Source organism: Protopterus annectens, chromosome 11.part0 (genome assembly GCF_019279795.1).
Source record: "Protopterus annectens isolate FY-2018-M chromosome 11.part0, PAN1.0, whole genome shotgun sequence".
NCBI lineage: Eukaryota > Metazoa > Chordata > Ceratodontiformes > Protopteridae > Protopterus > Protopterus annectens.
In genome coordinates this window covers 701,700,739-701,723,603 of record NC_056745.1, presented here as the reverse complement: position 1 = coordinate 701,723,603, position 22,865 = coordinate 701,700,739, and the positions used below count along the sequence as shown (strand labels likewise).

At 42.0% G+C, this 22,865-nt stretch overlaps 1 protein-coding gene across 4 annotated transcripts in view; it reads right to left on the bottom strand.

Annotated features, from left to right (window-relative positions):
- Positions 1–22,865, bottom strand: part of LOC122815561 (DENN domain-containing protein 5B-like) — a 1,792,502-nt gene that overhangs the window by 706,000 nt on the left and 1,063,637 nt on the right. For all 4 annotated transcript variants that reach the window (XM_044088154.1, XM_044088155.1, XM_044088156.1 and 1 more), the window contains exon 4: positions 13,084–13,750. In XM_044088154.1, the coding sequence (XP_043944089.1) occupies positions 13,084–13,750 (667 nt within the window). The remainder of the gene's footprint in view (positions 1–13,083; positions 13,751–22,865) is intronic.

The following is a 22,865-nucleotide window of genomic DNA, read 5'->3' as shown; positions in this document are numbered from 1 at the left end:
ATACCACCTTTTTCATAAAGGAGGGGTTAGTTCGTAGAGAAACTCTGTCTTGATGAAAAATGAGGAAAGGCTCTACTGCCATTAGTGCCTGTAGCTCTGAGACTCTTCTGGCTGAAGTAATTGCTAGCAGCAGGGCAGTCTTCCATGATATAAACTTTAAGTCAGCTGAGAAAGCTGGCTCAAAAGGTGGCAGCTAAGTTTTTCCAGAACAAAATTTAGGTCCCAAGTTGGTGTGGTGCTCTCCTGGGAGGCCTAATGTTTTTTGCCCCTCTGAGATACTGCCTTAGAAGTGGATGTGAAAATAAGGGAGGATCCGTGTTGTAATGAGCTGAAATAGATGAGGCGTGGATTTTAATAGATGAAAAAGAAAGTCCTTTGTGTAGCATCTCAGTTAAATATTGTAGAAACTGAGGCATGTCCGGCTGAAGGGTATTTTGGCCTTTAGCTTGGTTCCAGGCGCAAAATCTTTTCCATCTGTCTGAGTAGGCTTTCCTGGTGCTGGGCCTCCTGGCCTCCAGAATGACATCCATAACAGCTTGTGAAAGAGGGGCTGGCTGGTTGCTTAGGTGATGTGCCATGCAGCCAAATTTCAGGTTTTGAGCTGGCTGTGTAGAATCTGACTGCCTTGCTGTGTGAGTAGATGAGGAATTTGTGGTAAAATCCATGGTGGGCCCTGGGCCATGTTCCTTAGTAGTGGGTACCAGTGCTGGCGTGGCCAGTCCGGGGCAATGAGTATCATTCGAGGTCTCTCCATCCTGACTTTCAGCAGCACCTTTGTGAGAAGGGGCAATGGGGGAAAGGCATATACTGTCAGCATTTTCCAACTGAATGAGAGTGCATCCACTTTCCAAGCTTGATGGTGAAATGTCCTTGTGCAAAATTTTGAAAGCTGATGGTTTTAGGGGTTGGCAAATAGGTCTATGTCTGGGCGCCCCCATTTTTGAGTTATCATTGCGAATACTTGTGGATCCAGTTTCCACTCGTGGGGATCCATGATGTTTCTGCTTAGGTCGTCTGCCAATGTGTTCTTTTTTCCTGGCAGGAACTGAGCTTGTAATTGAACTTGGTAAGCCAGTGCTGTGTTCCACAAGGTCATTGCTTGCCTGCATAGAGGGTAGGAGTGTGTACCCCCTTGTTTGTTTATGTACCACATTACTGTGGTGTTGTCTGTCCTTATTATAAGATGTCCTGGATGTAAGAGGTCCTTGAAGGCTGTCAGAGCATTCTGTACAGCAAGCATTTCTTTTTGACTGATGTGCAGATTCTTTGATCTGCAGTCCATATGCCTTGAACGCACTGTCCTGCCATGTGTGCCCCCCAGGCATAGTCTGATGCATCTGTTGTCATAGTTTGCCTGGCTGGGGGTAAGGTGAAAGGCTGACCCTTGTTGAGGTGACATGCCTGTGACCACCACAGAAACTCCTGTTGAAGGCAAGGAATTAGAGGTATTATTGTTTCCAAGCTGTGGCTGTGTTGAGTCCATACGCTTTTCAGGTACCATTGTAATTTCCTCATATGCAGTTTTGCAAATGGTATTAGTAGTATACAAGATGCCATGAAGCCCAAGGCCTGCAGAATTTTTTTTGCAGGGAGTTGGGTCTTTGTTGCCATTATTTTGAAGTATTGAGTTAGGTGTAGTTGTTTGTCTGGCGTCAGATAAGCCATCTGGGCCGTTGTATTCAAGCTGGCACCCAGGAATGTCATATTTTGTGAGGGCACTAGTTTTGATTTCTTTTCGTTTACTGTGTACCCTAGGCAACTTAGAAGGTGTTTTACAAAACTCAGATGTTGTAAGAGAATGTCCTTGCTTTCTGATTGGATGAGGCAGTCGTTCAGGTATGGGTATATTTGAATTCCTCTTTGTCTGCAGTATGCAATTACTGGTGCCAGGCATTTTGTGAAGACCCTGGGTGCTGTAGATAAGCCAAAGGGCAGTGCAGAGAATTGGTAATGGGTTGAATCTGCAATGAAATGGAGGTATCTTCTGCAATTTTGTCTGATAGGGACATGCAAGTATGCCTCCTTGAGGTCCAACGTTACTAGCCAAGCTTTCTTGCCCAACATGGGAAGAAACTGCCGTAGTGTTAGCATCTTGAATTTGGGTACTTGCAAGAAGGTGTTTAGAATTGAAAGGTCCAGAATGGGTCTCCAAGCATTGTCCTTTCTGGGGACTAGAAAGAGCCTTGAGTAAAATCCTTGGCCTTGCTCCTGTGTAGGTACCAGTTGAATGTCTCTCATGTCCATGAGAGCTGTAATTTGTTTTTGTGCCTTTGCCCATTGATTTTGTGGCAAGTTTGGCATTCCTTTTATCCTTGGCAATGTGTGGAAATGGAATCTGTATACTTGTGAGATAATGTCTAGGACCCATTTGTCCTTTGTGACGATGCCCCACTTGTTTATAAACAATGCTAATTTTCCTCCCAAGGGAGCTGCCAAGAGATTTTTGCTTGGCAGTTTGAGGTTCAAGTCATTGTGTTTGTCTTCTAGTAGTTTGGGACCTGTCTTTTCCTCCCTTCTGTGTTGCAGTGCCCCATTGGCGAGGTTTGTAAGGGATTTGTGCTTGTCCTCTGCCCCTTGGGCGTCTGTATTTACCCCTCTGTGGTCTGTCAGAAGCTGGAAAGGACCAATTTTTTTGCTGGCCAATTTCTGCTGAAGCCTGGGGGTTGTACCTGTAAGAAATCTTTGACCGTCTGCATAGATTTTGCCTTATCCTCCATTTTCTTTAAAACATCTTCTGCTTTAACCCGAAATAAGACATCCTGCTGTAAGGGTGCATCTAGTAACTTTGCTTTAACATGATCAGGCATAGTTTGTTCCTTTAACCAAGCATACCTACATATAACAGACCCAGTAACAGCTGCTCTACAGGAAGCTTCCAAGGAATCAAATCCACATTGTAAAGTATGTTTGCCCACCTGTTCAGCTGCATGCAACAGATCCTGCATTTCTTTGAATTCAGACTGTTGAGGGTGCGTGCTCATCTTTTGTTTTATTTGAGACATTAGGAATTGCTGGTATTTCAGCATGCGAAATTGACAATTTAGTGCTCTCATAGCTAGAGTAGTGGAGGTGTAAACCTTCTTCCCCCACCTATCTAGTGCTCTGGAGTCCCTTTCAGAGGGTACAGAATTTTTAGCCATAGAAGCCTTAGCCCCTTTGGGACCCTGGGAGATAGCCTCTGGGTCAGCAACAGGGCTTTTGTAAAGGAATTTGTGTGAGTCAGGCACTCTATAATATCTATCTGGTTTGGCTGGAGCAGGAGGCAGAGAATCTGGATTTAGACTAGATTCTAAGTAAACATCATCCACAATGTCTAAAACTGGAGGAATAGCAAGTGGTCTGTGCTGGGGGGAGTAAAAGAAACTCTCGGAGCCTTTTCTTTGAGTCGGAGTAGTCCTGACCTTCCCAGTGGAAATGTTCCCTCATGGTATGTAAAGTTTCCCCAAAGGAATAGTCTTCAGGGGGAGAAGCTGAGGGAATGGAATCTTCAGCATCAGAATCTTCATAAGGGGGAAAGGAGTAATCGTGTTCCTCAGAGGAGCCTGAGGAAATAGACACTTGATCAGAGGAGGCATAATCCTCCTCTTGTCTAGGGGGGTTGGGAACCCCTGATTAAAGAAATCAAATCTTCAGCCATTTTAAGCATCTGTTTCTTAGGCATGGGGCCTTGAACCGGAGACTGATGTGCAGTCTTTTTTGGTTTTAGAGGAGTCTTAAGCTTAGCATAAGATTTTATGGTGAGAGTCGGTCTGAAGACACCTTCTGTAACCAAAGGTGTTTCCGCAGCACCGGCTTCTCCTCCTGCAATGTTGTCGGTAGGGCCTAAGGAAAATGGCTGCGTCGGCCTAGAACTCTCTGCTTGAGAATCCGAAGCGGTCTGGGGTTCCAATCCTGCGGTCATCAGGGGCTGCGTAGACACCTCACTGAAAACCGGAGAACCGGCGACCAGCCCAGCCGAGGCCTCGGAGTCCAGCTTGGATCTAGGCCGCCTGTCTTTATCTTTGCATTTTTTATGCACGCCGGTAGTCGGTTGCTCCGACGGCATAGTGTAATTAAATTTCCTACCGAAGTAGTGTCGTGTGAAATCAAAGCATCGCTTTATAGTTCGCTTATTGAACCTAGCACAAAACCGACAACCAGTGACATCGTGGTCTGGGCCTAGGCAAGGTATACAATAAGAATGAAAGTCCTTATGAGGTATTTGCTTCCCACAAGAAATGCAATTGTTAACTTTTTCTGACATCGGACTGAGACAAGAAAAGGTTCCCCAATGGGGTACTTAGCTTTGAAGACTTCGGACTGAAATTCGATTCGAAAATCTCAGGTGTCGGCCGACTGGCACTTGCGAACTGCTTCTGCTTCGGGCACCGCGTGGCAAGAAAGACTGAAGAAAATGGCGTTGGATGCCTCTTATATACCCCTGGCGCACTGATGTCAGGGAAGAAGTGACAGCAACTGACACCGGATCAAGACTTTGGAATTCAGGCCGACTGCGGGACCGCCTGACGACAGGATGACCCAAGTGTGATGACTGCAGCAGGGTAACACGATGAACATCTTCATGCACAAATAAAAACCCAACATATGAGTCTACATATCTCTGTGGGAACAAATCTGCTACACTGTGTATTCATATGGCACAGCAAGCAGTCTTATTTAATTTCCATCATCTCATCCAATTTTTTTCCTCACCATTTAATCTGTTTTCACAGTTCTTAAGTAGGTCTACAATGTCATTTTAATACTGTTTATCAGGAGTTCACGATGTTATACATATGGAATCTTTAGGTAAGCACTTTCCACTGTCTGAAGCTCTTAATTCTTCACAGATCTTTTTAATATACCTCTACCTGGACATTTGCTCTTCATTCTGTGCCAGGTATCACTGTTACAATACCAGTCTTCTTCTGTAATGCAGCATCAGTCGCACTCAATGTCTCACTGTTAGAGCTGTGGGCATATTTCTATGACCAACAACCACAGCCTGTCTGTTCCCCTTTTTTTGCTAAATTCACACAATGTCAATCTGGACAGATTTATCTTCATTTGTGGACAGTCCACTGCAAATCTCTCCTTGCTGCCATACCAGATGCATGTAGTAGGGATAGAGAGTAAACTATAAAATGCTTGAATCACCACCGATAGCTGCCTGGATGATGAAGTCTCTTGCTTGGCTCTCTCCTGATTTGACAGAATGGGATGTCTGACCAAAAAGATGGTGTAATAGTTAGTAGGAAGAAGGAGTACAGTCACCAAAAAAGAAAGTTTACAGACACACCCGAATTCTATCCATCTGGTGGCGCTACAGAGTAACAGTCAAATGAACTTTCTCTGCTTTCATCATAGGGAAAAGCTTTTTTTCGTGTGGGTGAATACAAAAAAATTAGAAGAGTATGTAAAAGGAACAATGGGAGGGAATGCAATATGGCTGCACAGGCTCCAAATCCTGTGGTGCATAAGGTAAGTACAAAACACTGAAAAGTACTTCAAAAACTGGTGAATGTTCAAATAAATGTTCAGTTACTCCAGTCAGAGGGGAAAAAAAGTCTCTTAAGTACTATGTTGCTATGCCCAGCTTACAGGTATCTTCCTCTATGACCTCCACCTGTAGGAAGCTGTCCTAGAACTTAGCATCTTTCTAGACCCACTTAACTCCCTGGCCTCCATCAGGAAAATAAAAATTAAAACCCACTTTGCCGCCTGGGTAACACAAGCCACTCGTACACTTATGAATAAGAGAGATAGTGCATGGAAAAATGGAAAAAATCTAAAACTTCTACTGATCATCAATACTACAGAGAGCTTCATAACTTAAAAAAAAGTCACCTTTGACAAGAAAAACTATTTCCAGAAACCACTAAATAATCCTCACTCCAAACCCAAAAAGTCTGGCAATCGGTAAATAAGCTACTATATCCTGGAAGCCCCTCATCGCCTAATCCATGCCCTAACAGCTCTCCCACTGATACTGCTACCTTTCTTAATTCCTTCTTCATTTACTCTATTCACAATCTAACTAAAAATGAAACCATTACCTACCTCACTCCCCCTCCATCAATCCACACAATCCCCCCTTCTCTCAAACCCATCCCCACAATTTATATCAAGTCACTCCTTAGCAAACTTAAAACATGCTCTCCATCAGATGACAACCTACCTCCTCAATTCCTAAAACCTGCTTCCAATTCTATTGCCTACCCCATCTTTATCAATAGATTAATCAAGGAAAACATTATACCTGAAATCTGGAAGAAAACTATGTCGTACTCTTACATAAAGATGGCAACTCAACTGTCCTCTCAAATTTTAGGCCTACTGCCATTCTATCTCCCTTGTCAAAAATTCCCGAAAACTGCATCCATGTACAGCTCCCCGATCACCTCCTGATAGAAAATCTGCTTACCCCTACACAGCATGGTTTCTGCCCAAATCACAGTACAGCTACTACTCTGATATCCTTCACTAATTCTACTGCAAATTCTCATGACAACAAGTTAAACTCATCTTTATTTCTGGACCTCTCCAAAGCCTTTGAAACCGTTTCCCACAGATTGCTTCTATCCAAACTAGCTACCCTTTATTCTCTCCAACTCTGCACTTTCTTGGTTCTCCAGCTCTCTCTCCAAAAGATTCCAGGCAGTTAAATGGCAATCTAACTTTTCTCTCTTCTTACCCATACAAACTGGGGTACCCCAATGCTCCATGCTTGTACCTCTATTATTCAATATCTTTACTAATGACCTCTTGTCCATTCTCATATGTTATACAATATGCTGATGACTCCACCATCTCCTCCTCTGACAATATCACCCACCTTCACACCCTCACCTAAGTCTCTCTGCATACAGTTACAAAATGGCTATCTTCCAACCAACTGCTACTTAACCCTAAGAAAACTAAACCTCTGTTCCTCCTTAAATCTCTCCAACGTCATAAAGCTACCTTTACTGTCTGCTCCCTTAACAACACCATCTCTGTTGAACCTCACACTAAATTGCTAGGAGTGACCAACTAAAGTTCGATCTCTATATTCAGCAGTGTATTAAAAAGGCACCTCAAAAGTTACGTCTGCTATACAGGCATAAAACAATTCCTCATAAATGTCTCTAGGCTCTCTCTTGCACAAGCATTCCTATTCCCCACCCTACTTTATGCAATCCCTATTCTCACTAACATCCAATCTAATCTTCTGTCTAAATCGGAACTCACCTATAATAAAATTGCAAGATTTGCCTCTAACCAACCCTACTGCTCTCACCGCTGCCTAGCCTTGAAAAACCTGCAGTGGCTGGAATTTCATCATCAACCCCAGCTTCTCATGGCTCATTCCATCTTACATGAACACTCCTCCTTCCTGTCACTCTCTTTCTACCCTCATCCAGCCCTATAGTCCCAACCGGGGCAGTATCTTCTGCAAGTTTATGCACCCAACAAAAACACTGATAAACTCCTCTACAGCTACTATACTCCCAACCGGGCCCTTCGTAGCTCCCAACAGTATGTTCTGCAAGTTTATGCACCCGACAAAAACACTGATAAACTCCTCTACATCTACTGAGTGGCAAATGCTTGGAATAAACTGCCACTAAGTGTTAGACACATCTTTAACCCTAACTCTTTCAAAACAACACTAAAGGATACTCTCCGTATATCATGGACAAGCTTATGCAATCACCCAACTTAATCCACCTCCCCTCTTCTACTACTACTACTGCAGCTACCATGTCTCCCTCCTCTCTCTGCCTCTGCTTCTAAAAAAGTTTACTAATAGTCAGTAATTCTTACAGCTTCCAGTGCTGTAGTATCGGAAATTGGTTCTTACCTTGGGATTATCTCCTATACATATTCTACATTTATATTTGTTTCTTCCTGTTTTACAAACGTATCTATATTTTCTGTATTCTGCTTACTATTGTATGTAATTTTGTACTATAGAATGTTCAATTTAATGATCATTTTCTAGTATGTTGTTTCAACTTACTCAGACATATTGTAATTTTAATTTTTACTTTAGTTATAATGCTGTCATATGACTACTTTTGTTACTTGTACTTTTTGAAGCTTTTCTCCTTGGATCTCCACTGAAAAAGGGCTGCTGCCCAGTTGGACTAACCTGGTTAACAAATGTCAAACAAATAAATAAATAATGACTATCATTTTTATATAACAGTGCCTTTCATAGGGTCATTGGAAGTTACTAGGCAAATGGCCCTAGGGCCCCTTAACAAGCTTAGCCAAGTTCTACTCTTATTTCAATGATCAGCATGAATTGCCACTGTCCAAGAGGGACACATGTGGAACCCCCTGGGGTGAATTTATGGTTACCAATCCAATTGTCTAGATTGCATTTGAAGATGGTCAATGAGGTGCTCTGTTTGATATGAAGTGAGTGCCCATTCCAAAGGTGTGGTAACCTCTGGGAGACGCATCTGTCCCTTCAGCAGGTTCTACAATGTCACATACCATGTTAAGGTCTTTACAGCGAGTAACCAGTGTACCATTTAACTTGCGGACATGCAGCATTTCCAATAAAACAGGGTCACAGATTGCCTTATATGCAAGACATAGATTGCCTCTGAGTAGTCTGTATGAAACAGAATAAAGTGACTGTGATTTCAGATGATCCACATAGGACAGATGCTGAAGACCTTGAATTTTCCTTGTGAGGAACCTCTGTGGTCTCTCCAACTGCTGCACGTGCTTGGAAAGGTGCATACCAAAAGGGGTGCTGTACTTAATTATTGGCTTAATGAGGGAAGAGTACAGAGAGGTTATAACTTTTTTTCTGGATGCAGTGACCTTACTTACGAGATGAGCTGTACAGAATTCCCTTCTTACCACTTTGGAGACATGGTGATCAAAGGTACGGTTACTGTCAACCTGTGTGCCCTGGTCTCTCACCACTGAGTGTATACTTAAGGTGTTATTGATGTGGTAGTTTGCAGGAACATTGCACTTACTGAAAGGGATGATGATATATTTTTTGCACTGAGCTTAAGGCCATGACTTTGGCAACAATAATTTGTGTGTGTAAGACCCTCTTGTAGGATGCTGATATCATTTGAAGATTGTATGACTGCTCCCAGTTTGCAGTTATCAGCAAACTGTCAGCCATAGACCTTTAGTTTTAGTTTGTACTTCAGAGAAATAGATTCCAAACAGTAGTGGTCCCAGGACTGATCCCTGTGGAACACCACTGGTTACAGGTCTGCTGTTGGAGGTGGAGTCCCCTATTTTGACTATATGAGTTCTATCAGTGAGCCAGTTAGTGACCCATCTAATGACATAAGGGTTGATACCTAGCTGGGTGAGATTGCCAATGAGGCCTGGGTGGGAGATAGTGTCAAAAGCCTTCGCTAAGTGTAGGTAGGCTGTATGCACAGATTTCCCCTTGTCCAGGGCCTTGCTGACCATCTCAAGGAAGTCCACCAGGTTTAACAGGCATGAGCTCCCTTTGACAAATCCAACCTGAGCAGGGTCAAGTGTCTGGAGATTACCTGTATCTTTGTTGGTAAGGTCCATGATGATTTGCTCCATGGCCTTGCTGATAAGACTAGTTAGGCTAATAGGTCTGTAGTTCCTGGGGTCAGTGGAAGCACCACCTTTGTGCAAGGTGATAACAATGGCCATTTTCCACTCAGCTGGGATGAAGCCAGAGCTTAGACTGACTGAAAAGAGCACCCAATGGTGTTGCCAGTTCTTGTTTGAGCCTATGTAGGATGCAACCTGGGATGTTATCAGGTCCCACAGATGCTGTGGTCTTGGCCTTAGAGAGGGTGTTTATGACCTGTTCTTTAGAGATCAAGGTAGAGGACAGGTGGTAGGGATGTCATGGGGTACTTGTGTCGGGGATGGGGGGGGGGTGAAGCTTTCACCGAACTTGTCGGCTAGCAGGTTAGCTATGTCCACAGGCTCAGTACATATGGTATCATTAACTACTAGTTCAGCACAAATCTGGGCCTTTCCTTTTAGGTTATCGATGTAACTATAGAATGCCTTGTGGTTGTCCTTAATTGAGGAAGCTAATTTGGATTCGTAGTTTGCTTTGGAGGACTTCACAAGAAGTCTTATTTGCTTGTTTAAGCTGAACAGGGAGTGTTTCTAGTTTAGTGCTCACTCCCTCTTACTCTTAGATAGCAATTTCCTCTTATTGAAAAGCCTGTTAATGGCAGTTGTCCACCAGGCAGGTTTGCTCTTCTTTGAGGGGCTTGTTTTGGTCTTATCAGGTACGGCTGAGTCAACACAGTTATACAGGTATTTGTATAAAGCACAGGTGCAGAACTCAGCATAATTGCCAGTTCTATTTGAGGGGGGAAATGCAGTAAAGCTATTTATACCATCCCATAAAAGGTTATAATCTGCTTTGGAGAGGTTTTTTAGTTTAGTTGCTGCTGGGATTGGGGGCAGGTTATGGTGATGGTTACTTCGAATGAGACTGACTTATGTTCAGATCTCACTAGGGAAGACCTCACAGCGGCACCAGATCCAGGATGTTAGCATCCCTTGTGGGGGTGTCAACTAGCTGATCCAGTGCACTGGGGTTAAAGTCGAGGAAACATTTGGGCAAGTTAAAATGCCAATAATTTACCCAGTCAGTGGATGGGTAATTAAAGTCACCCAAAACCTGGGTGTTCGGATGTATCTTGACAGACTCAAGTAGATACAAATAAGCAGAGTGGTGTCCTGATTCATGGATGGGGTCCTGTACCTGGCAATAACTTGAAGAGGTGGCCTACCAACAGTCAATTGCACCTGAAGTACCTCCAGGGAATCGCACTGTTTATCCAATCTGGTGGTGTATTTATCTTTAATGAATATCGATACACCACCTCCTTAACGCGAGGACTATTTCCACTGAGTGTAGTTTTATATTAAGACTCCTAGCATTGAGCAGCATAACCTTGAGGTTGTTCATTCAATATTCATGCAAAATGCTATACACCTGTCACACACAATTGTGATATTTATAGCATTTCTTGAGACTTGATGCAGCTAAATTTTACACTTGTGTACAATGTAGAAATGTTATTCTGCGTGATCACAATAATGCTTAAAGAATAAGTGGATGAGGAACTTGGTGACATAACTCAGTGTGTGTGTGTGTCTATCTCAACAATTATACTCACACGTGTTTTTATATATATATATATATATATATATATATATATAGATAGATATATGTATACATATACACACACACACACACACACACATAGATGCACACACACTTGCTTAAACATAAATTTTCAGATTCCTGCCAATGAAAAAGCCTAAAAAACACCCAGGAAACTAATTCATCTTGCTGATTTGAAAAGGATAAAGAGGAGTCATTTGAACCACAGGACGTATGCATTCAGAATAACAAATTAAGCAAGGTTGCAACAAGGAAAATTGTAATGTTTTGAAAGGGAAGAGTTGCTGTTTGCTGAAGTGGTGCACTGACTCTTGGATTAAAAATTACTAACTAGACTCCAGAGTTGACACACTGGTAATGATTAGCACATCAGATTTTGAACCAAACATCTCAGAAATGCAAACAGTATTACAGACTATAAACAACAAAAGTGTCAGCTAAATAATACCAAACTAATTTTGTTGTTCCTGTTGAATGACATGTTCAAATGTTGTGTGCGTATGCTATTTCAGTCTGGATTCACCAAGGGCAGATCATGCTTGCTTAACCTGGTAGATTTTTTTGAAAAGGTTTACAAAGCAATGAATGAAGGCAAAACTGTACATGGCATACCTTAACCTGGCCAAAGCTTCTGACACAATTCTCCAGTCAGGTATAACAGAAAAACAACATAAAACTGGGAATAAGCCCCTTTGTCACACATTGGATTGCAGACTAGCTCACAGATTTGATATTTGCATCCGAAGGGAAGTTATCTCCAGAAAGAGACCAGTCACCAGTGGAGTCCCTCAGAGTTCTGTGCTGGGACCACTCTTGTTTGCTATCTACTTTTCTGAAGTGAAAGCCAAAACCAAAGGGCACAGATAAGTTTACAGACAACTGCATGCTAGGAGCAGTCATTGAATCCTCAAATGACTTAGCCATCCTGCAGGAAGGTTTGTCCCAAATAAATAACTGCTGCCAAAATCATGGACTGAAACTAAATGCCAAAAATGAATTATTGTATCCTTTGGGAAGTCATCTAATGCAAAGAACTACCACATTGACAATATGCCCCTAAGAGTTGACCGAGTTATTTGGGAAATTATACGGGCAGGGAAATAACTTTTGACCACCAAGCGTCCATCATTGTCAGAAAGTCCTTCTATACTGCACAGCTTATAAACTAAGGGATTGTGTCTAGATCTAGGGATGTCATTGTCCCCCTTTACACAGCCCTCATTAGGCCAATCATTGAATATAATGCCACTTTTGGTATGTATCTGTCCAGACAAAGATAACTTACTAAAACGATACAAGGCCTAAACAACATGTCCTATATGGACCAACTCAAAGGCCTGTCACTACATTTGGTAACCTACAGACTGCTAAGAGGTGACCTATGTCTGGCATACAAGGCATCCTTTGACCGAATACTGATGGATTTACAGCACATCAACAAGTCCAATGGCATCAGAAATACACGGATGGGGGATCTAAGTCTCTTCTGCAACATCAACAGAATGGTTTGAAGGGACAGGTATATCTCATAGAGGATACTGCTACTCTGGAACAGATTTCCCATTCACATTAACAAAGTAATCCCTGTCTATATTCAAGCTCAATGTGGATCAATGGATGGGAAATAGAAAATATACCTCAGGACTGCACCCTGTACTTCTAATGAATAGAGGCAGAATCCTAAATATGTTATCCCATGTTTGGGTCCCCTCAAATTATCTATGGTACAATCCCAGTTATTTCATAAGTTAGATGTAATCTATTTACCATGGGATAGGTAATGCCAATCTCTAACCAAATGGGATAGGTTAATTCAAACACAAAAAGGAAAATTTATTAGGCTTAAAATGTCTCACAAGGGCAGCTAGCCCAGTACTTACTTATGAATCTATAAAGTATGTTAAAGTAAGACACAGCAGTATACTTAAAGCATGTTAAAGTAAACCTACCTTGCGAGTAGAGGAGAATTTGCATTTCCAGTAAGACACAAGTAAAAAGCTGAATGATATGATCCAGTCCTAGTTGTTCAAACAATTCTCTCAGAGAAAAATCTAGCAAAGGCAGCTCATGTGGCCCTGGTCGCTGGCAGATGATAGAATCATAAACCCCGTAGAACTTCAATGATCTACCAGGGGGAGGAAGAGGTACTTCATACAGTATATTGTAGATATAGCTTTCTAAAGGCAAAGGAGGTGGTTGTTGGGAGGTTATGGCTGTATAAAACTGAGTAAGGTATCTCTTACATGCCTGTGTGAAGGGCAGTGGGGTAATTAGACAAATACTCTTGGAAACATATAAGGTATCTTTGCTGATGTCATAAGTGTCATAACGGTGAAGCTTGGACAGTGAGGTAGCATCTCCTTCATCACTGCTACTTGCTAGCGAGTCCATACTGCAGGAAGATGATGCACAAACACTGCTATATTGCTCGGCATTGTGCATTTGGTAAAGGGTCTGCATTGCTGTGCAGATCTGCTTGCAGGTAACCTCCTCGTAAAAGGTCAGGACAAATCCATATGTCCGAGAGCCATCTTCTCGAGTGATGATGAAGGAGTGAAACTGAGGGTCTCTGTTGTCAGCCTGAGTTCTGAAGGACAGCCCTTTTGGCATACAAAGCTGGGAGACAAAAGAAAACACAACAAAAATAAGCATACAGAATGAATGTGTAACTTATAAACCACCCCCCCCAAAAAAACTTCAAATACTGTTATAAACAACCAAAAACACTTCTCTGCTACTGCTTTGAATGTTAATGACTTCAAAGATTTACTGAAGCTGCTAAGTTCTACTTTGCTAGACTATTTCAAAGAATGTCATTTCACTTGCATATAATGTTTTTAATCTGGTAGCTGGTTGCTTTTCCAAAAATGATCATGACACAAAAAGGAATTTAAATCACTTATTAAGTACCATACAGTACACAACATAGTAGGAACTCAAAAGACTCTACCCTTAATCCAAATTTTGCAACCCCAAGCCACTAGGCTATTTTGCCTCCAAGCTACAGATTTTGGAATATCTTGTTCATTGCTGTTAATACACAATGGCAAACAAATTCAATTAAGACAGTATTAATTTGTTATGGTACATGAAATGGATATCACCAGCCTCAGCAAAATAAACAACACAATAAAATGGCAAAATCCAGATCCACAACAGATTTCTAACAACTCAGTTCAATCTTTTTGACTTCTTGGGGAGGGGGTGAATCCTGAGTCAGGCTGTACAGACACTGACTCAAAATCAGGATGACTGAAGACACTAATATATGGGCGCTCTGTTCTTCACTCCCCAAGAGGTAAAATAATATTTTATAAAATACTACTTTGGAGCCCACTTAAAATGCTCTCTCATTAACTTGAGTCTCTTCAAAGAAGATGTTCTCCATAGTGGAGCTCAGGAAATGGTCTCCCCAGCAGTGTTGCAGCCTAAGGAAAAGAAACTGTGCCAAACCAGTATTCAGCATGGACATCTCATTCATTTCTCCGGAGGTTTGGTAAGCTACATCAGACAAGGCCTCAATGTCTGTTTCCAGCTGGTTCAATGAAAACCAGTAGAATGTAGTGGAACTAGCTGGTTCAAGATGGCCAAGGACACAGCAGGTACAGGCCATGGGATCAAGTGTGATAAAATTAACACCTCTATGCAGTTAGCATCCACAAAGTTCAATAGAGTTGGCAAAATTACTATAGCTGCTTGGTATCTGTCCAAATGTTCCTTAACAATTAATGTTTTAGCCTACGTATGTATTTAATTTTTGATTACTGGTGTACAGCACTGATAAAACCTGACCAATTGAAGACTCGGGCCCAGTTACAAACACAGTATTAACAGCAAATTAACAAACAGGTTACTTAAAGACTGTATAGTTAAGCTAGGATGTAAAACAATGCACATGCAACAAAGACGTACATGCATATGTACAAAAAGTTGCTAGAGTACAGTACAATACAAACAAGTAGAGCAGAACTAAATCTGTAGCACAGGAATGTGTATGTACACCTGGTGTGTGGTTGTTAATAACGTTTGTGTCACAAGTAATAAGTTGTGGTCCAGCAATGGGAAGATGAGTAAACAAGTGTGGTGGGAACATATTGCTTAGAAGGTGGTAAGTTAGGATTAAGTTAGTGATGAAGACAGGGACAGCAAGTGACAGTACTAGTTACATTTTTAAACTTGGACACAGAAGGAGTGGATGTTGAAAGATAAGATGCAACAGAACTCACAAGGAAGGAGTGAGTACAGGGATTCGGAATATTTTTCTGCCTATTAAATACGTTGTTTATACTACCAGAAGAGTTGAAAAAAGTGTCAGCAGTAGATGCTGCCCTTGATGAAAGCACCTTAACTTGGCCTCACAAAGCTGTAATATGTTCAGCCCAGTATAAAATGCTGCCAACTATTTAAACAGGGGTTTGCTGGACAATGATTTCACCTGCTTACATTGCACAAGAGAGACAAAGAACTGGTCTGTCTAAACAGTTTATTTCTTCCTTTAGACAATATCGTACACATCCAACGGGTGCAAGAAATTTTCTCCTTTGTTCATGAGATCTGGAAAAGTAATAGGAGCTGTATGGCCTGACTTGGTATCAAGTCTGAGCACTTTTGACACAAAAGAAGAGACGGTTTCTAAAGACCGCCAGGCCCTTGTGAAAGACCATGCAAGATGCTCTGCACATTTTTTGTATTATTTTCATTTTATTTTATTAATTTAACTCAATAAACCCACCACAAGGCATAAGCCTTTTTTTTCCAGGTGCAACCCACAAGCACTGTTGCTGCTTGCTCAGTCACAAAGCAGGTAAACAGAGGTTAAAAAAAATCAAAACACAGACAACAGGATAGAGCTCATTAACAATGAGGCCTGCAATTCCGAAATTTTCCTGGATGAAATAAAGGCAACAGAGAAAGTCTTCCAAGATAGAACTGTCATAGCTACAAAGCCTACTACTTCAAAAGGAGCATGGGGCAGCTTTTCATGGGTGAAACTTGGATTGGAGGAGGCAAAGGAATGCCTAAGATGCAGTACTCCCTTCAAAAATGTTTCACAGCAGAGACAGCTGTCAGAGCCCTAGAGGTAGGAACAGAGTCAACCAAAAGGTGAATCTTGACTGATGAATACAAAAGACCTTTACTAAAGGTCACAATGGATAGGTGCTGCCTTAGGCCGTGTGCCATTCTACTTGCACAAAAGGGGGGAAACAGACTTCCTACTTTTGGATTTTTAGCATCCTTAATTTCCTCTAGTAGCCTTTATGAAGGTTTCTTCTGCCACAGATGCCTTTCTGTCTCCCTGGCAGGAGGAGAAGAAGAGGAAAGCATTACAGTCTTTACTTGTGTGAGACATAGCATGCATCTTTTGGTGTCCATGATGGCTGCAAAACATAACTTTGCATGGGAAGAAATGAGGATTGATTTCTGATAGTTCAAAGAATATTGACAGAGGTGTTGAGACAGAGGTTAAAGTAGCCTAATTGCCTGGTCAATTCTTCCTAGGGTTTCACTTGAATTAGCAAATAGTGAAGTAAGGGTAGATGTGAATGTTCATTTACCATGAGAAGGACAAAATCCAAAGCCAAGTATTTTTTGTATACAACCTGGGAGTACAGAACAGATCATAGGGCATGGAAGAGAACTGAACTGGAAGTGTCTCAACCCTGCCACAAATGTCAGGTACTGTCTGACAGGAATATGCACGGAAGCATCCTTCATGTTGAAGGTGAACATGAAGGACTCTAGGAAGAAAATGAAAGACAGTCTGAAGGGTAAGCATTTTGCATTCTTTTCCAAAATAAACATTCATTCTGAACAGGACTTTAATTATTCCATACCTCTTCTGATCATCAGGCCTTCCTCCCACCACTCAACTGGTCTATTTGTTCTTTCAGGTTGAAGCCTCTGCCTATGGGATTTGTTCTTTTCTCATCTGTGAAGCCAAGGGTCAAGTTACCAAGAATGGTGTCATTTTCCTATAGGGGTCCAGTATTAGCGGACAATGAGGGGTGAACTAATTTTTCTCCACCCTGGGACCACAGAATGGCTATGCCTACTCATTTTCTCCCTCTCTCTCGCTCCCACCTACCCCCTTGTCAGGCCAGTGTTTCTTAATGAGCTTCAGTCTCCACAATAGTTTCAGTGAAGGACCGTCAGCACTCTTCCTCCACTCCAGGATAGGGATGCTCATCCTCTCTCTCTCCCACCTATCACCTACCCCTGTTAGGCCAGTGTTTCTTTCTGAGCTTTAGTCTCCACAAAAGTTTCAGTGAAGGACCGCCAGCGCTCTTCCTCCACTCAGGAAAGGCATGCTCATCCTTACTTGCCTGCACCATGATTTGCCCAAGCAGCAAACTGAACTCAGTTCACTTTGGGACATAGTCAGGGCTACATAGAACATGTCATTGTAGAACTTGCAAAAAAACAAAATAGGTGTGCTTCAATCAGTTGACCCTATTTAATCTGGATTTATGAAAGCAGCTCTTGTGTTCTTAAATTAGCTGACTTTTTTGAGAAGTTGTAGAAACTATGGCCAAGGGTCAATATATCCACTCTGCCTACCTGGACCTGGCAAAGAACTTTTGACAGAATTTGCCATGCTGGGATTGCAAGCACTGTAGTGCTGCATAAAGTGGTGTTGCACTGAATGTGCTCTTCAGAAGAGATGTAAAACTGAGGTCCATCAGCTTGAGCTGGTGGTGGAATAAAATATATAAAACATTCTACAGCACTTATCAAAAAAAGAGTACATTAGGTTCCCAAATTCTCTGGTCAAATTTCCCCTAGTAGTGTAAAGACCACCTTGGGTTTCTGTTGAATAGTGGGACAAACCTCAACAACAAAGGATAAATTAAAAAAAAAAATCAAATAAAAATGTCATACAATGGATAGCTAACTGGCTCACTAATCAAACCCATACGTTGAGGGTTGGTAGCAAATCTTTCATAAAATGTCACTAGTGGTGCTCCACAGAGCTCAGTTCAGGATCCGCTTCTTTTTAGTATCTCCTTCTCTGATGTGAAGGCAGATGTCAAAGGCCTCGGGCTCACCAAATTTGCAGACAATTGCCCACACATTATAAAGCTTAAAATAAAAAAAGAACACTTCACGGAATCAATAGTCTTTTTATAAACAGATATATCACACCCACTTACTCCCAACCTTTACACTGCATCTGGTCAATAAATTCCCTTAACTTCTACCAGCTCTTCTCAGCAGTATGTCCTTTGACAAACCCCCTTTGTCCTCATTCCACTAATTCAACAAATAATTCTCAAGTCTTTTCACTAAGACAGTTGCCAGGATCTTGGTGTCTACATTAATTTAGGAAAAATGCCTATAGTTACCTGAATCCTGAATACAGCTAGTAAACTATCACTCCCTGCAGCATTCCTGTTTTCTATTTACATAAAGCCTCTGAAATCTCTTGCATCCCATTACTTTCTTATTCCTTTTCTCACACCTCCAACATTATGTTCCCTTCCCTGTCTCCCAAATGTTACCCTCTCAGGTCTGCAGTAGAATTCACGTAAAATGCACTGAAAATTTAGCAAAACACCTTCTTTATATCTACTTTACCCCTAATTTCTATCTTCCCTCATTCCTTTTGTGCTAACCACTTTCCTGCAACCCCCCCAATACACCACTAGAAGTCCTGCCTATTGATATGCCTCTCTCCATCACTGTAGTTTCTACCTCCTCAATACATGACAATACCTCTGAACTCTTGCTTCTCTCTCTGGTTGAGAAAACTGCCACAGAAGCTCATCCACATTTTTTGTTTTGCAGTTGTTTCAAACTAACCACCCACCACAAGGCAGTGATGCCCCCCACCCCAACTAAATTTACCAACTCCAACACTGCACTATAGTGCATTAAGAGGCAAAGTTCACCATGGTGGCCAAGTGGTTTGTTTCCCAGAGTTATTTTCTAGTGAGCCGGGTGTTCGAGAAACTATATCTTTGGCAACTTCGTCTCGTTGTTATGAAGTTCGACAGAGCGGGCTTTTGGTAAGTAGAATTAGATCCTAGTACAGTTGTGTAAAATCTTACCATAACAACAGAAGTCCTTCTCTTCATTGTTGCAGTATTATTCACAGTAGGGATCTCCTGCCAAGGATAGCCCAATGGCCGGCCAGTATACCGAAGTCTTTTCACCTTGAATGTGCCGTATGTCACAAGTATGCTTCTCATACAGGATGTAGGGCATAAAGGTGATGTATAAATTCAGTTACCCAGAAATAAATTGCCCCAGAGGAGAAAAAGTCTCCACTGGACAAAAAAGACCATGCACATCCAGAAGGAGAAAATGCAAATGGAAAGAGGAGACTCTCGGCCAGGAGGGGAACCAACGTAAAATGCACCAGGAAAAGGAGGGTTAGATTAAGGGAGTGAATACTGTAACAGTAAAGAGAAGGACATCTACTGCTATGGTAAGATTTTACAAAACTGTATTATGTCCTTCTATATCACTGTTGCAGTATTCTTCACCTTAGGGAGTGTACAAAAGCTCAAGAAAAGGAGTGGGAGATGGAAGGCTGGGAAAAGGCCTCAACAAACCCATGCAGGATGGCCATATCCAATTTATAATGTTTATTAAAGGTATGCACTGAAGATCAAGTAGCAGCTTCAAGGATGGAAGTGTTGTCCAACCCCTTGAAGAAAGCACTATACCAGAAGAGGCAACACCCCTTGTGAAATGAGCCCTAATGAAAGTAGACAAACAACTGCCATGAAAATAACAAAACAAAATACCTTAGAAATCCAGGAGGAGATGGTTTGCTTAGAAACAGCCAAGCCCAATCCTGGGATGAAAAGTAACAAAATTAGTCAGATTTATGAATGGCCTTAGTTTAATCCAAATAATGCTTGAATTGTCTGTGCAAATACAAGGTGTGCAAGACCCTCTCGCTAGCAGACTGAGGAGAAGGATAAAAGGAAGGGAGTTGAACTGCCTGATTCAAGGACCACTCATTGACCACCCCGGGCATAAAAAAGGAATGGTACAAAGGTACACCCTGCAGCTGTGAAAACCCAAAAAAGGAGGAATGGCCATAAGAGCCTGAAGCTCAGAAACTCTCTGAACAGAAGTAAGATAAAGTAATAAGACTCTACTTCAGGCACACTGTTACAGTGAAGCTGAACCTGCAGTCTCAAAAGCAGCCAGGGTCATTTTTTATAAAACAAGATTAAGGTCCCAAGGAGGAGGAAGAGGCTTCCTTAGGAGCCTGATATGCAGGATGCCTTTACAAAACTGTGACCTCCAAAACAGAAGCCAAAGGAGAATTATAGGGCAGATAAGCAGAAATAGCTGACAAATGGGCCTTTACAGAAGAATAGGCAAAGTCAGACTGGAGCAACTCACACAAATAGGACAGAACAAGAGGGTCCTCCACTGAAAATGGATCCTTGTTAACAGCAAGGCACCAGACAGAAAATCTCTTCCATTTGGATATAAAAAACTTTCTGGTTGCAGGTTTTCTTACCTCCTACAAAACCTTAAGCATGTCCTTAGAAAAAAGATCCCTAAAGGGAATCAAAACTCTACTACCCACAGTGTCAGTTGAAGCATGGACAACTGAGGATGAATAAGTGACCCCTTGTGTCCTGTGTGAGGAGATCCAACCAGTAAAGTAACTTGTGATGATTGCCCCTGGTCAGATGCATTAAGAGGGGGAACCAGTGGTCTTTGCCAAAAGGAAGTCACTAACAAGATTTCTGGGGAGTCGAGATGAATCTCCTGCAGGACCCCTGAAAGTAGATGAAGGGGGGGGGGATGCATAGAGAAACATACCCTCCAAGGAAAAGAAAAAGCATCTGTCTTCCATGGTGATGGCATGGTACTCTGGAACAGAAAAGAGGGAGTTGCCTGTTCAGAGGGGAGGCAAAAAGATCTATCTGAGAAAATATCCCACCGATGGACTATATCCAGAAACACATCTTTGTGAAGCATCCATTCGTAAGCCTATGTTTTGGATCTTCTCAAGTTGTCTGCCACTAAATTTTATCAGAGGGAATTTACACAGCCTGAAGAGTTAACTGATAACTGAGAGACAGATCCCAGGCTTGAAGAGCCAACCTGAAAAAAAAAGTAAGATTGTGTGCCCCTCTGCTTGTTGACATACCACATCACTGTGGTGTTGTCTGTGTAAACCTTTAGAGGGCCTAAAGGGCCAGAATCACAGCTCTCATCTCTTTGATGTTGGCATGATCTGACCTCTGAAGGGGGGGCAAAGACCTTGGACTTTCAGATGACCACAGGAAGCCCCCCACCTCACGTATGAAGTGTCTGTGAATAGTTTTTGAGAATAAACCAGAAGCTGAAAGTGCAAACCTGGGCCCCTCGCTTCACTCAAATTCCCACTTTAGACAAGGAAGGAGAGACACACTGAAATCTAGAGGGTGGCAATGCTGAAGCCAAACTGACTTGAGGGACCACTGAAGCTTCCACATGAGCATTCTGGCAAGAAGGAACACTGGAATAGAATAGAAGAGGCCATGAATCCCAGGGCTGAAAGAAGGACTCTGGTTGAAATAGCCAAAAGAGGAAGAAGAAACTGAAAGAATGATCCTTTGTGCAATATGCTATACCTTAGTTAAAGTAACATAATATACAATACCCCATCCCCTAGTGTGGGTGGTAATTTACACGAAAGGCTCCCTCCTTCATGTCACTACTATATCTGGTATCAAACTCATCTAATATATTGGCTATGGTCAACAGTGTACTTATGTCAGATATTGCTGTTATATATATGGGGTAACATAACTGAGTATAGTATACATCATATCTAATAATTAACATACGTGTTTGATATATGTTTGTGCCTATGTTTATCTGTGCAGTTGGAACATAAGCAATTTCCTGTGGGATCACTAAAGTAATTCTGATTCTGAAAGTTGTCAAAGACAAAACCTTTGGAGGTGAAAGGGATGCCAACATTGGTACTGTTTGACTCCTGCAACCCAGACACACATGGTCCTGAGAGTAAATCAGGACAGATGTTTGAAAGTTGATAATGAACCTGTTTGGAGGAGAGATACGGTGAACTTCAGATCCTGTAATAAGAGATTGTGAGAAGGTGCTTGAAGCAACAGGTCATCTAGATTAGGAAAAATCTGAATGCTTTGGAGCATGCAAAAGGCAATCACAGGAACTAGGCAATTTGTGAATACACTTGGGGCAGCAGATAGGCCAAAGGGCAAAGCAGAGAATTGAAAACATGAGGAAGACACAGAGAAATGTAAAAACTTACTGAAAAGAGAGTGACTAGGATTATGAATGTAAGCATCCTTCAAATCCAGGGACACTAGAAAAGCCTGGAGTAGAAGAGGAAACAGGGTCTGAAGAGTAAGCATCTAAAGGGTAGGTACCCTGAGAAAGGTGTTGAGTAAGGAGAGATTCACAATAGGTCTCCAAGTGCCCTCCTTTCAAGGGACCAGAAACATCCTGGAGTAAAATCCCTTTCCTACTTGTTTAGGAGGGACAGGTTGAACATTTCCCTTGTCCAACAGGGACCTAAGAATCTCTGAAAAACAAGGAAGTTGTTCCAGAGGAAGTTGAAGTAGCCCTGAAAGAATGACAGATAGAACCCAAGAATCTGAGGTGATATGCCAGTTTGGAAGACAGAGGAAAAGCAGAAGTGCCAAGGGGTGGGGTGGGGGGAGTCAAAGAGAAGCAGGCTTGTCAGATAAAGGAGGCTTCGGAGACACAGGAGCCTGAGAAGACTTAGCAG